At 63.9% G+C, this 13,264-nt stretch overlaps 3 protein-coding genes across 4 annotated transcripts; 1 reads left to right on the plus strand and 2 right to left on the minus strand.

Moving 5' to 3' along the window:
- Positions 1-1,800: 1,800 nt before the first annotated feature.
- Positions 1,801-4,370, plus strand: METTL27 (methyltransferase like 27). Its single transcript, XM_055700588.1, has 5 exons — positions 1,801-1,926; positions 1,997-2,125; positions 2,197-2,332; positions 2,413-2,505; positions 2,938-4,370. Exons 1-5 carry the CDS (start codon positions 1,819-1,821, stop codon positions 3,174-3,176), a joined length of 705 nt encoding a protein of 234 aa, XP_055556563.1. The 5' UTR covers positions 1,801-1,818; the 3' UTR covers positions 3,177-4,370.
- A 389-nt stretch (positions 4,371-4,759) lies between these two features.
- On the minus strand, positions 4,760-12,877 carry LOC102059632 (claudin-4-like). 2 transcript variants are annotated; one of them, XM_027805947.2, is made up of 2 exons: positions 12,724-12,877; positions 4,760-5,615 (listed from the first exon to the last, which is right to left on the minus strand). In XM_027805947.2, the coding sequence occupies exon 2, from the start codon at positions 5,604-5,606 to the stop codon at positions 4,962-4,964; it is 645 nt and encodes a 214-aa protein (XP_027661748.1). In that variant the 5' UTR covers positions 5,607-5,615; positions 12,724-12,877; the 3' UTR covers positions 4,760-4,961. The 2 variants fall into 2 exon arrangements, with proteins under 2 accessions (XP_027661748.1, XP_027661750.1); XM_027805949.1 differs by lacking the exon at positions 12,724-12,877 and adding an exon at positions 8,260-8,365.
- On the minus strand, positions 8,552-10,397 carry LOC102059800 (claudin-4). The gene has a single exon (XM_005439565.4). It carries the CDS (start codon positions 9,195-9,197, stop codon positions 8,568-8,570), a length of 630 nt encoding a protein of 209 aa, XP_005439622.4. The 5' UTR covers positions 9,198-10,397; the 3' UTR covers positions 8,552-8,567.
- Positions 12,878-13,264: the final 387 nt, after the last annotated feature.

Here is a 13,264-nt window from a genome sequence, read left to right on the forward strand (position 1 = left end):
GTGCACCCGGGGCAGGGGGACGCTGGCAGTGCACCCTGCCTCTGGTTTCTCTTGTAAATGAAGATCAGGCTTCAATGAGCAGTGGGAACCGTGCTGGGAGTGTGACACCCGTTATTAAGGCCTGGCCACAAAGCTGCCCAGTGGTCACCGCAGTGCTGGGAAGGGAGATGCAGAACTCAGCGGGCTGGATCGGACCCATGCCGGCGGCTGTGGAGGGGACAAAGCATCCACCCAGGGTGGCTGGAGCTGTCGCAGGGGTGGCAGCCCCCCACAGCCCCCATCCAGGAGCCACCCGTGTGTTCTGGCCGTGAGTGGGGACGATCCCCATTTGCGTGGGTCCGACCCCTCGCTGCCCGCCCCAGCCCCACGCATCCCCTCTGCCACGCCCCGCTCCGAAGGCGTCACTGGGGGTGACCCGGCCACTGCCGGCCGGCAGGCAGCGCGGGAGCCGGTGCCTCGGGGGTCGGGGCAGTGCCATGCCGGCCGGGGCCGAGCGCGGGCGGAGGGCTCCCTCTCGAGGCCCCCGGCCAGCACTGCCCGGCCCCAGGGGCAGCGCCAGCCTCCACGCGTGACCGTGGGCAGGTCCCTACGGGGCTCCTCCCCGGCCCGCAGCAGCCCGGTGGCGGTGAAGCGGCCATCGCCGGGGGTACAGGCGGGGACAGGAGGGAGCACCAGCCAGCTGCCGGCCGTAGCAGGAGGGGACGAGAGCCACCAGCGTGGCCTCGGGGTGGCCACTGGCCCCTGCGGGACACCCTCATGTCCTTGCCGTCGTTCATCAGCGGGTGGATTTGCCTGCTTCGCTCTGGGGAAATGTCAGAAGCCAAGGGACGGGTCACAGCACCCCGCGAGGCAGAGCCTGCCCCACGCCCCGCACGGCGGACACCGGGGCTGCTGCAGCAGCGGGCACCGCCGCCCCCGGCGCCGCGGGGACACGCCGGGCGCGCCAGCCCGGGCCGGGCCTCCCTGCCTCAGCGCTAACGAGCACCTCCCGTTAATCAGCTCGGCACGGCATGTTACAGGCGCCGAGCAGCCGGGCCCGGCACCCCAGAGCTGGGTGACCCGGAGGAGGCACCTCACCCCCCCGCGCCCAGCGATGCTCCCGTGTCCCGCTCCCCAGGGGCGAAACCCCAGCGCGACGCAGCGAGACGTGCCTCCTCGGCCCCGGGCTCCGCTCCCGTCCTCGGGCACGCCAGGGCATGGAGGGCCCGGTGCCAGTGCCCGTGCCCCCCCGCTGGCGGCGCTGCCGTGGCGGGGCGCTGGCGGAGCGCACGGCACCACCCCGCACTCCGGGAGGCGCGGCTGCAGGCTGAGAGCGCCGGGCCCGCCGGACACAGCCATCGCCAGCAGCGCCGGGGCGGGGCAGGGACGCTGCAGCGGGGGAGCGGTGGCTCTGGGGCACCTCGTGTCACCGCACACGGGGTCACCCTCCGGGGCACTCGGTGCCAGCCCCTCGGGACACTCTGCGGCGCCCTGAAGAGCTTGGTCACCACCCCCGCTCTGTGTGTGTCAGTGTCCCCTCCTGCCCCACCCCCCGGCGCACTTGGCCGCCCCCGGCGCACCACCCCCCTGAGGGAGCGGGACTGAGGCGCCGCGGAGCGGGTCCGGCGGCCAATGGAAGACGGGGAGGCGTGGCCGGGGCAGCTGTACGAAGCCAATAGAGAGCAAGGGGCGTAGCAGTGGCCAGTGTGCGGAGCCAATAGAGCGTGGGGGCGTGGTCAGGGCGTGGAGCCAATGGGGCGTGGGGGGCCGGGGTGGGAGCGCGGGGCCAATGGGGCGCGGGGGCGGGGCTGCGGCCGTGGCAGCGGCGGGGGTGCGGGGATGTGGCTGCCGGCGGCGGTGCGGGAGCGGGTGGCGGCGGTGCACGGCGGTGCGGCGCTGCCCGAGCGCCTGCGGCAGTACGATGGCTGGGCCGCCCGCTACGAGCAGGTACCGAGGCCGGGGGCGCCGGGGGCACCGCGGGCGCTGCCCGGCGCCGCTAATCGCCGTGTCTCCGCAGGATGTGGCGGCGCTGGAGTACCGGGCTCCGCACCTGGCCGCCGCTTCGCTCTCATTCGCCTTCCCCGCGCCGCCCGCCGGGGCGCGGCTGCTCGACGTGGCCTGTGGCACTGGGCTGGTAGCGCGGGAGGTACGAGGCGGCGGGGCGGGACGGGGCGGGGAATGGAGCTAACGGTGCCATCACTCCGGCTGTCCACACAGCTCCACCGCCGCGGCTTCCGCTGCCTGCACGGCGTGGACGGCAGCGCGGGGATGCTGGAGCAGGCGCGGAGCACCGGCCTCTACCGGCAGCTGCAGCGGTGTGTCCTGGGCCAGGAGCCCCTGCCCGTGCCCCCAGGTAATAGGCCGGTACCGGCGGGGGGGGGCGCCTGCCCCCCGGAGGCTCCCCCCCCGGTGATGCCATACGTGTCCCCGCAGAGCACTACGATGCCGTGATGGTGGTGGGGGCCCTGGGCGAGGGGCAGGTGCCAAGTGCAGCTTTGCCGGAGCTGCTGCGTGTCACCAAGCCGGGTGAGCCGGTGTCCCCGCTGTCCCCTCCCGCCAGCACCCCCCGGGGTGGCAGGACAGGGTCATCAGGTCCCAGTGGATGTGGGTCTTCAGCTGGGCGCTGGCCCTGTGGCACAGCCAGGACATGGCCTTGTCCCTGCTGCCAGGCACAGGCAGGGACATGCAATGGCACCCCCGTCCCTGGCCCTGCCTGCTGGCAGGGTTCAGGCAGAGGGACACAGCAGGTGTCACAGGAGGTGATGGTGGCACTCCTGATGCATGACAGCCTGTGCTCAGGTGTGACATCCTGCCAGTCCCCTGCCCACTGGCCTCCTGGCCTGCCCGGCCCCTGCCCCCTGGCCTGCCCACTGACTCCTGGCAGGGTCTCACTGCCTCCCCTCATCCCCACCTTTCCAGTGGGGGACACCCAATGTCACCCGTCCCCTCTCCTGGCAGGAGGTTTCCTCTGCCTGACTACAAGGAGCAACCCCTCGAACCTGCGGTACAAGGCAGAGCTGGAGGCAGTGCTGGAGAAGCTGGAGAGGCAGGGAGCCTGGCAGAAGGTGCTGGCCCAGGAGGTGGAGCGCTGGGAGAGGGCCACCTCCGAGGAGGAGAGCACCCAGGGCACCGGCTACATCTCCGGAGTGGTCTACATCTATCGAAAATGCCCTGTCCCCCCCCTCGAGGAGGGATAAATGCGACACGGCTCTGGCGGGGGTGGAAGTGAGCACTTTGCCCCTTGTCAAACCCAGCCAGGGACCCCCTCCCAGAGCAGGGCAGCTGCTGGGGAGTGACAGTGTTTTCAGGGAGCATCCCCATGCCCTTCCCCATGCTCCTTCCCCCGTCGAGTTCTGGGCCCTGGGGACCTTGCCTGCTCTTCAGCATAGGGAGGGTCTGATGTTTTCACTAGGGTCTCCTGGGCACCACCACTAGCTCTGACATTCAGGTACCGTCCCCAACACCTCGGCCCTCACCGTGACATCTCACGGACCCAGCTGGCTGCTCAGAGCTATATCCTGTCTGGGATGTCTCGCTGCCATGCCCACCTCTCAGCCCTCATGGTCAAAACGTGGATCCTTCTTCATCTTCCCCACCCCAGACCCCTGTGGTCTTTACCTGAGGACTGTTGGAGGTGGGGCCCCATTGCCATGTCCTGTGATCGCCCATCCTCATCCTCCCCAGGACTTAACCCAGTGTACCCTGAGGTGCAGGAAATCCCACATCCAAACCAGGAGCAGCTGTGCCAAGGTGACACCCAGACGGAGAAGCTTTCCAAGTACCACATTGGCCTTTCATCCTGCAACAGCTGCTTAAGTCTCTCATTTTCCTATGGCTCAGTAGTTAATGGTCTGGGTGGGAAATGAGGCTGGAAGGAACTTCAGGAGCCGGTGGCTGCTCCCCACACAGGAGCCACCCAGCATCACCTGCCCAGCCTGTTTCCCAAGCCCCTTGCCATGCTGCCCTCACTCTTCCTCCTCCACTGCTCCCTTGGGAAGTTTTTTACCCAAATCTCTTGCTGGAATAATTTCCTTTCTTCCTTTTCTCTTCCCCCAGACCTGTTCCTGCTCATCCCGTTCCTGTGGCCCTGGGGAACAGGTTGCTTCTTTCCCCTCGGGAGCTCTTCCCCAGTGGGAGGCAGTGGCTCTGTGTGTCCCAGTCCTCCACCCAGGGCATCCCACATTTCCCACACTTGCTCTCCCCATGGCCCTTGTCACCCCTCTGCATTGCCCCCCCCCCCCCCCCAGGTCTTGGGGTCCCTGGATCCATTGTGGGGAGCTGTCCTGCTCCCGTCTCTCCCTGCTTGTCCCCAGCACTGTCCCCTGGGCATCTGAGGGTCATGGCTGTCCCCATCCCTGCACATGGCTGTCAAATAAACACCCTGCCTCCACTGCCTGCCTGCTGTGCGCTGTTCCCAGAGCAATGGGCTGCAGACCCTCTGGGGTGGGCAGAGGAGGGCTGCTGGGGAGAGGGATTTGGCCTTTCTCTAGGGTCCCCTCCCAATCCCTCAGGGCTCAAAGGACTGAGCTTTGGGAGCCTTGTGTCCCCCGATGCCCCTCTTGGCTCTCAGCACCCTCTCCCTGCCTCCATTTCCCTGCTGGAGGGCATGCAGAGAGTGCCCTGGCTGGGTACTGCCACATCCTCATGGGGACCTGGGGACATGCCAGGCACCAGGGCAGCAGCCCCAGAGCTGGAAGCAGGCTGGCAGGGCACAACACCCATAGGACGTGTCACCATACTTCCCTCACACCACAACACTTCGAAATGAGCCCAGGCAGCCTTGGTGGCACCGAGGTGTTTATAGCCCATTGCGAGCACAGCCCCTGTGCACCAGGGAAGGACACACATGGGAGGACCGTACTAGGGGTGCAGCCAGTGTGGGGACAGGTAGGATGAGGCAGCGTGTGGGCAGCGGGGGTGGCATGTGAAGCAGGAGAGGGGCAGTGGTGCTCTCCCTCAGGCGGGCACCCAGGCACAGTGGCTCACACATAGTCCTTCATGGCATAGCTCATCGGGCTGCAGGTTTTCACTGCTCTGTACTTCTTAGGGTAGGGGTCTTGCTGGGATGGGGGTCCTGAGCAGCACAGGATGCCTCCGCCAAAGAGCTGGAGGGCACTGGAGGCCCAGCCAATGTAGAGGGCAGCCCCCAGCTCTCTCTTGAGGGCCTCGGGCACCATGGGGTTGTAGAAGTTGCTGACGATGCTGTTAGCAGACCAGGAGACAGGGATGAGCAGCATGATGCTGGCCAGGACAAAGATGGCACCTGCCACAATGGAGATCCTGGTCTTGGTGCTCTTGTCATCCACACAACGGGTGCAGTCTGCACCTGAGACGGCAGTGAGGAAGGCAAAGAAGGCCACAAAGATGGAGGTGACCACCAAGGCACGAGCCGCTTGCAGGTCGGAGGTGAGCTCCAGCAGGGAGTCGTAGACCTTGCACTGCATCTGCCCTGTGCTTTCATACACACAGTTCATCCACAGCCCTTCCCAGAAGACCTGGGCCACCACGATGTTTGAGCCGATGAAGGCCGTCACCTTCCACATGGGCAGCGCACAGGTGAGGATGGAGCCTAGCCAGCCCAGCACAGCCAGCATCAGCCCACCCAGCTGCATTGTCATCATCGCCATCAACAGCACCTGTGGGGACAGGGCACAGCCATGACAGACACGGTCTCAAGCCAGGAAGCTTTCTGAAGGGCGTGGACTTCTTGCTGGGTGTGTCTGTACCCCATCTGGGTGGGAACGGCTGCAGACCAACACGGGGACACATGTGGCGTGAGGCATTGCTGCAGGTCAATAAGGGACATGCATGGTATGGGGCCTTGCTGCAGGTCGGTATGGGGACACATGTGGCACTGAGCACCCAGGCCCTGGGCAGGCCAAGGTGCAGAAGCCCCTGTGTGTCATGATAGCCCCTACAATGCCACTACAGCACAGGACAGTCCTCTGCCACCACCCCATCCCAGCTGGTCCAAGTGCATGGCAAGTATTAGGGAGGGTATGTCTTTCAGGGAGCAGGGTGAGGGGCTCACTGTGCCCACCCGGGCATGCTCCAAAGCACAGACACCCCCCCACCGTGTCCTGCCAAGGCAGCCACCCCACAGCACCCACCCCATCCCCTGCTCCATTGCTGGTACTTCAGCTTCCTCAGCCACGAGCATTGCACCGGGGCACATGGGCAGGTGAGGCAGCCCCTGCCCTCGCCATGGCACCATCTGCTCCCTGTTCAAGGGCAGGTTCTGCTTTGCCCTTGGCAGCTGGGCTGCAGCACCCTTTGGACCCAGGATTTCCTCTCTGGGGTGCTGGAAACAGGTCAGAGCTCAAGTCTACCTCTGGCCCTGGCTGTGGTGCTCAGCAGTTTCAGCGATACCCGTTCTTCCTTTGCACTGGGAGCAGCACCGAGAGGGCAAACCCCTGGAGAGGGGCTACCACAGGGTCATCCCTGTAGGAGGGGTGGCCCGGACATGCTCACAGCTCCAGCAGAGTCACACAAGGCCACCGTGGCCCCTGACTCAGCCCAAATGGCTGCTCAGCCCTGCACGGAGCAGAGCCCCTGTACTGCCATGGGGCAGAGTACACCCATGGGTGCTTGCATCCTTGCTTGGCAGCTGGGACCAGCTGAGTTTTTATGACTCCTGAGTGGCAGCAGGGTATCGGCTGTGCCCAACACACCCTGCAGTACTTGCAGGAGGTTTCGCCATCATTCCTCTGGTGCCAGTTTTGGTTTCTCCAGCCTCTTTTCCCCTATTGCGTCCTCACTCCTTCCCCAGCACCTTTCATCCCTCTGCATCCTGATGGACACCTAGCGCTGGGACTTTGTCCCCCCTGTCCATGAGAGCTTCTTTGGGCCAAAAATAAAGTCCCTGTCGCCACAAAAGGGAGACCAGCCTCTTGGGAGGTCGGGGTGACAGGAAGCCATCCCAGGCACCCTTCCCCAGCCAGCGGGACCTGGACCACAAGAGACACCCAAAATGGGGCGCACAACCACCTGCAGTGGGGACAAGCAGTGGCCCTGTGGATCCCAGCAGAGATGCTCGCCAGAGCATCCTGCACACATTTACACCTGGCTGTCGGTACCACAGGGCCACAGGAGCATTTTCCACCATTCCTGCTCCCAGCGAAGGAGTGAGGGAGCTGGGAACCCTCAAGCCCCCAGACCCAGATGAGACACCCAGTGCCAGGCAGCCGGCATCACCCCTCATCCCCATGCACCCTGAGGCAGGAGGGAAGGATGTTCCCAAGCCAGCAGAGCACTGGTTGTGCCCCAGCACAGCTTGCCATGCCGGCAGCAAGATAGGCAAAACAGCTGGCACTGCCCATGCCAGACCCGGGGTGCTCCCAGCCGGGGCCGTCAGGTGGCCCCAGGGCCAGTGCACCCCCACCCGCCCTCGCCAGCGCCCATCACCTTCCTGCTCGGGTGGGAAGATCACGCTGGGACAGGTGTGGGGCAGCCCTGACACCGTGACTGGCATCACTAAGGCATTGTACCACGGAGGCACCCCTTGTCACCCCGCCAAGGGAGGGAAGCGGTGGGTAATGCCAGGGGTGGAGCAGGGGTCAGGAGGTAGCTGAGATCACGGAAGGTCTGGAGAGTGGATTTGGGGGCTCTCAGGGGGACAGGGCCCCACAGCACAAGAGCACCAGGCTGTCCCAGCACTGAGGTTGGTGTTGGGGAAGGTAAAGAAAACGAAGCACAGTGGGGTCTGAGCAGCTGCCATTTAATGAAGGAAGGCTGCGATGAAGGGATGGATGGCAGCACAGCCAGGGGGGCACCGTGAGCCATCCTCTCCCGCCTCTGGCCCGGGGAACCCACTCGGGGGATGCTGAGGGGACCATGGGGCTGTGTGCACCTCACGGGATGGGGTCGGGTCTGGGTGTTGCCCCGCTCCATGTGGGTGCACAGTCCTGCACCACTCCTGCCACTCCAACCGGTTCTCCCAGCCCAGCTGCTGCCTTCCCACTCCCAGGATAATGATGCCCCCGCCCCAGGGAGCTGCTGCGAGAAATCGCACGTCTGTGAAGCTGCTCTGAGTTCCAAAAGTAGGTCAAACTCAAAATTTAGAGTACAGACAGGTGAGAGCCCCTGCTGCCCCTCAAGCCCCTGCCGGGGTTTGCGGAGCCAGCGCATCCCCATGACCGCATGGGACAGGTTTGCTGTCCCCACCAGCACCACCACCCATCCCAAGGGACGCATTCTGGGGGGCTTTACCCAGCAAGAGCCCTGTGCCACCCACGGGACGGGCCCCTGGGGGCTGCGTCACCACACAGCACACCCCAATACCGGGAACCAGGAGATGCTCGACGGGCAGGGATCGAGTGGTGTCTTGGAGAAGATGCCACAGCTGGGTGCTCTGAGGGGAGCGGGACCCCTGCTGGGCAGGGGGGCAGCCAGGACAGGATCTCCTTGTTCCCCGTCTCAACCGAGATTAAAGAACCAGCTCCAATCCCCCGTGGAACAAAGGCAGCTCTGTCTGCCCTCCCTTGCACCACCCCAGCTGCCGGCCCTCCCTGCCCGGCTGCCGGCCGGCAGCACCCCGGGAGCTCCCAGCTCCCGCTGTGGCTGGGGGTTCCAGGCAGGCGCAGTGGCTCCTAGACGTAGTTGCTGGCTGGCAGCGAGCGAGCAGCCGTGAACTTGGCAGAGTAGGGCTTCTCGCCCCGAGGGGGGCAGGTGCAGAAGAGGATCCCCCCCCCCAGCAGCAGGAGCGCAGAGGCTGCCCAGCCCACATAGAGAGATGACCCCAGGTCCCGCTTCTGGGAATCAGTGACCAGCGGGTTGTAGAAGTCCTGGATGATGGTGTTGGCCGACCAAGAGACGGGGATGAGGATGAGGATGCCGGCGACGATGAAGATGATGCCAGAGAGGATCATGACCTTGGCTTTGGCGGTGTCATCCTCCACGCAGTTGGTGCACTTGCCACCAGTGACAGCGAGCAGGGTGCCCAGGATGGCCACGATGATGGCCACCACCACCATGGCGCGGGCGGCTTGCAGGTCCTGCGGCAGGGCCAGCAGGGAGTCGTAGACCTTGCACTGCATCTGCCCCGTGCTCTGCACCACGCAGCTCATCCACAGCCCTTCCCAGATGATCTGGGCCACCACGATGTTGTTGCCAACAAAGGCCGTCTCCCGCCACATGGGCAGCGCGCAGCAGAGGATGGAGGCCAACCAGCCGATGACGGAGAGGGCAATGCCCAGCACCTGCAGTCCCATGGAGGCCATTGCTCGCTGCCTGCACCCCTGGCCGCCTCCCGCAGCACAGTGCCGGCTGCTGGGACCATGGCAGGCATTATATGCCTTTGCCGAGGGAGGAGCACTGCTGCAGCCGCCGTACTGCCGCCAGCACCAGACAGAGGGGTAAAACCAGTTTCCCAGGATTCCTCCGCTTGTATTTCTCCCTGCAGCAATGACACTTAATATCCTGGCTGCTCCCACGGAGAAGGACGCAGGGAACTGGGATCAGGCCACCCAGGTGCAGCAGTGTGTCCCACTGGGCAGGCAGGACATGCCAAGGGCAGCTGCTGGGGCTCAGCCTGGGATGCTGAAGGGGAAGAGCTGGTGTCCAGGCACTGGGATGTCTCTGCCATCACTGCCGGCACCTCCTGCTCCAGCACCTGGATGGGGTCCCTCCACACTTTTGTGCCTCGGTTTGCCCCCAGCTCATGAGGTGGCTGCTCCAGCAGTGGTCCAGCCTCTGGTCCCACATGGCCCTGTGCCCAGGGAGCAGCATGCCATCCCTGCCCCACTGCTGGGCTCCATGCCCGGCGGGACACAAGCAGCTCTTGTTTGTTCCTTGGCGTCTGTGCCAGTGCTTCCCAACCCTTCATCAGGCCTCGGGCAGGAGGTGTCACCACCCAGACCCACAAACCGGTTGGAGTGGCTGCTGGCTCCCTCCGGAGGAGAGACGGTGCTGCCCAGGGAGAGGCGGGGGTAGACCCCCAAACCCACCTGCCCTTGCACTGCACTGCCGAGTCGGTGTTCACATGGCAGCCCTCAGTCCCAGGCCTGCCAGCATCCCGCTGCCTGCGCTGCCAGCCAGGTTTGGTGGGTCAGAGCTGCAGGGGGCAGAGGTGACCTCGAGGTACCCCAGTTGCCACCACTGCTCTGGTGGGGACCAGGGTGCCAGAAGCAGGCAGGGCCACCTCGTGCTGGCAGCATTTTGGCACAACCAGCTGTACCTGCTGGCCAGGCTGTGACAATACCGATATCAATGCCAATATTGATGCCAATGCTTTGGGCACTGCCTAGCCTCTCCTCTAATGCATCAGCCCCCCTACATGTCCCCTCCCCACTCTCTCCAAAAGCCTCTTCAGCACCCACATAGGTGCAGCACAAGGCCAGACAGACCACAAGGATGGACAGACAGACATTGCACTGTTTCACCACTCCAGCTTAATCCCAGGCCTCTGGAAAAGATAAAAGTGTCTGACATTATCTTAGTTTTCCCGAGCACTGGCGTTACCAATACAATCTAATTGCTTATGCTAACTATTCGGTATGATGGGCTCTAGAGCTGCCACTATCCATGTGGGGATGTCCCCAGGCATTGTGCCCCAACGGGGTGGGATGAGCCAGGCAGTCCATGCACTGCAGTGCCATGAGGATGCCAGTGGCAGCTGGGCTGCAGCTGCTGGTGCGCGGCATGGCAGGAGTGGACAGGGCAGAGCCCAGGCACTCGGGGACACTCAGGTCTTGCTGCAGACCCTGACCCGTGGGGATGAGCCGGGGTCTTGCCTGCCTGCCCTGTGCCAGAGGAGCCACCCAGGTGCCTGGCCATGGTGGGATGCTCTGTCTGTCCCTCTGTCCTACTGGAGCGCCCACATTGCTCACATACCAGTGTGCCCACCCGGGAGCCAGAGCCTTGTGGTCAAGGGCTCCCTTTAATCTGTGGGGCTCCAGACCATCCCTGTCAGGGCCAGACTCTGCCTGAGGCTGAGCATGGTTTTCACCTCCCAGCCAGCTGCTGTAACCACCAAATTATTTGGGGCTGAGGAGAGGCACATGCCTACATGTGTGTGCACCTTGCATAGGCCATGTCCCTGCAGGCATATGGGGACATGCCTCTGGACTGGGGACAAACGGCAAGGTGGGGACAGGGACAACTCTGCAAATGGAGCATCAAATGCCTGAGCCACTCATGCTTCCCCTCGGAGGCAGAGCAGGCGCCAGCAGGGCCCTCTGACAGCCAATTACTGTAATTAAAGCCAGAACGTGACATATATTCAAACTGGTGGCTGCCACCCAGAAACAGCCCCGTGCCCTCCCCCATGTCCCCCAGCAACGCACTTGCCTGGCCAGCACAGCCAACCCAGTGTCCCCAGCACTGCCAGCCAGCGGGACCGATGGACACAGGCTCGGCAGCGAGTGGAGAAGTAACAACCAACCCCATCCCTGATGCCTACTGAGCCAGAGGGTGCTGGTGCAGCACCCAGCTGGGTGCAGGTGCCCTGCCCTGAATCCAGTGAGATTTGCAGGATGGAGGGGTTTGAGCTCCTTCCCCTGCTCCATCCACGTTCTCAGCATCAATGACAGCAGAGCTCCCATTCCAGCACATCAGCCACTAGCTCTTTGGGTCTGAGAAAATGCTCTCCGCTGATTGTCCCTGCTTCACTGGGATGGGGACATGTTGCAACCCTATGGCTGGGCGGTGAGGCCATCCCCAAGCAGGGAGGCCACATTAAACCCAGTGTCACCGTGATGCCAGGCACCACCAGGTACATGATGGAGGCTGTGCCACCCTGACCTTGCGCAGGGCAAAGGACGCAGGGAGAGGGCTCAGGGCACTAATACTCAGCCAAAGGGGTTGGGGTCTTCCCCACCTGGGACGCAGGTGACATTCCCACCTCACATACACACAGAGCACCAGCTCAGCCCCACGCCGATGAGCTGGGAGCCCCTTATCCCCCCAGCACCTGTGCGTGAACTTGCCACCCCGTCTACCTCGAGGTCCCAAAAGGGAAGGCGAGACTTGCCAGCAAGCAGTGATCCACTGGGATCTCCGGCTTCAAATCCACCAAACAAGGCACGGCCACCAGCCCTTCCACTCAGCCGGCACGGAGCAGGGCAGCCTCTCCCTGCCGGCAGCCGGGGATTAGTTACCAGCAGTCCAGAGACTGAATGTTCCCAAAAAACGTCCTTGCCCAACATAAAACCCCCCCGACCGGCTCAAATATGCAGAGTCAGGTTGTTTCCTGCTATGGGAAAGCAAAGTCTGATCGGCTCAGCGGAGAGGAGCCATGCGCCGGGAACTGTGGTGTCCCTTGGGGGATGCAGCTGCCGGGCAGCACACACGGCTGCCAGAAAAGGGACCTTCAGCCTGAAGTCACTCCAAAAATAAAAGCCCTGCTCAATTTGCTGAGCAACAAGCAGCTCTGAATGGGGAAACTATGCCCAAGTGCTGCCGAGGGGGTTTTCGAAGGGATGGAGGAGACGACGGCAATGGCTCAGGAAAAGGGATTTGAGCGGCACAATGGGGGTTCCCTCCACAGGCAATGCTCAGAGGAAGCGGGATGCTGTGGCAAAGCCCTGGGGAAGCTGATTCGAAGCTGTCAGGGTGGTGATGCTCAGAGCACACTGAGATTTCGGGCAGCCCAGAATCCCCTGGGCAAGCTGCCAACCCCCTGCCACGTCCCACTGGACCATGCCCCCCACTGTCCCCCATGTGCCGTTTGGGCGCCGGCACTGCCGGCAGCTCCATCCCCGCCCTGCTGGGAGACAGAGCCACCATTGATGGTCAGAGCCGCCTTACCTGCTCTCCGCTGTCGCCGAAGGGGCTTCAACAATGGGCTGCCTGTGTGCCCTGGCCAGGGCAGAGCCAGCAGCCCCGCGCCTGAAATATAAGCAGCCGAGGTAGCACTTACCGCCCCGGCCCCACTCGCCCGGGGGGGGGAAACGCACCGTCACTCCCCACTCCCGAGACCGCAGGGGAAGGGGAACACCCCAAACCCCATGCCGGCTGCTGGGCGCACGTGAGTGGGACACAGCCCCACGGTGCCTGGGGTGGTTTCTGTCGTCACCTCCTGCTCTCCCCCGGGGTGCTGGGTGTACAGTGGGGATGGGGGGATGCCTGCAGTGCATGACACCTCTCCACCCCCAACCCCCCGCCAGCACAGGTGTGCTTCCCGCAGCATGGGCCACCAAACTGACAATGCCCCCATGACCTTTGGGTCTGAGCTTCATCTGGGATCACCACCTCATGGGGGGCAAACGAATCCCCATGCCACTGGTGGCTGCATGAGGTCACCCTATCTCGTCCCCATCCCAGGGGACCTGCTGTGGGTGATACTCCT

The sequence above is a fragment of the Falco cherrug genome, chromosome 1 (genome assembly GCF_023634085.1).
Source record: "Falco cherrug isolate bFalChe1 chromosome 1, bFalChe1.pri, whole genome shotgun sequence".
Taxonomy (NCBI): domain Eukaryota; kingdom Metazoa; phylum Chordata; class Aves; order Falconiformes; family Falconidae; genus Falco; species Falco cherrug.

Coding starts and splice junctions, on each gene's coding strand:
- METTL27 (XM_055700588.1), top strand. CDS start 1,819: ATGTGGCTGCCGGCGGCGGTGCGGGAGCGGGTGGCGGCGGTGCACGGC. Junction 1,927..1,996: donor GGGCCGCCCGCTACGAGCAG/GTACCGAGGCCG, acceptor GTGTCTCCGCAG/GATGTGGCGGCGCTGGAGTA. Junction 2,506..2,937: donor GCTGCGTGTCACCAAGCCGG/GTGAGCCGGTGT, acceptor CTCTCCTGGCAG/GAGGTTTCCTCTGCCTGACT.
- LOC102059632 (XM_027805947.2), bottom strand. CDS start 5,606: ATGGCGATGATGACAATGCAGCTGGGTGGGCTGATGCTGGCTGTGCTG.
- LOC102059800 (XM_005439565.4), bottom strand. CDS start 9,197: ATGGCCTCCATGGGACTGCAGGTGCTGGGCATTGCCCTCTCCGTCATC.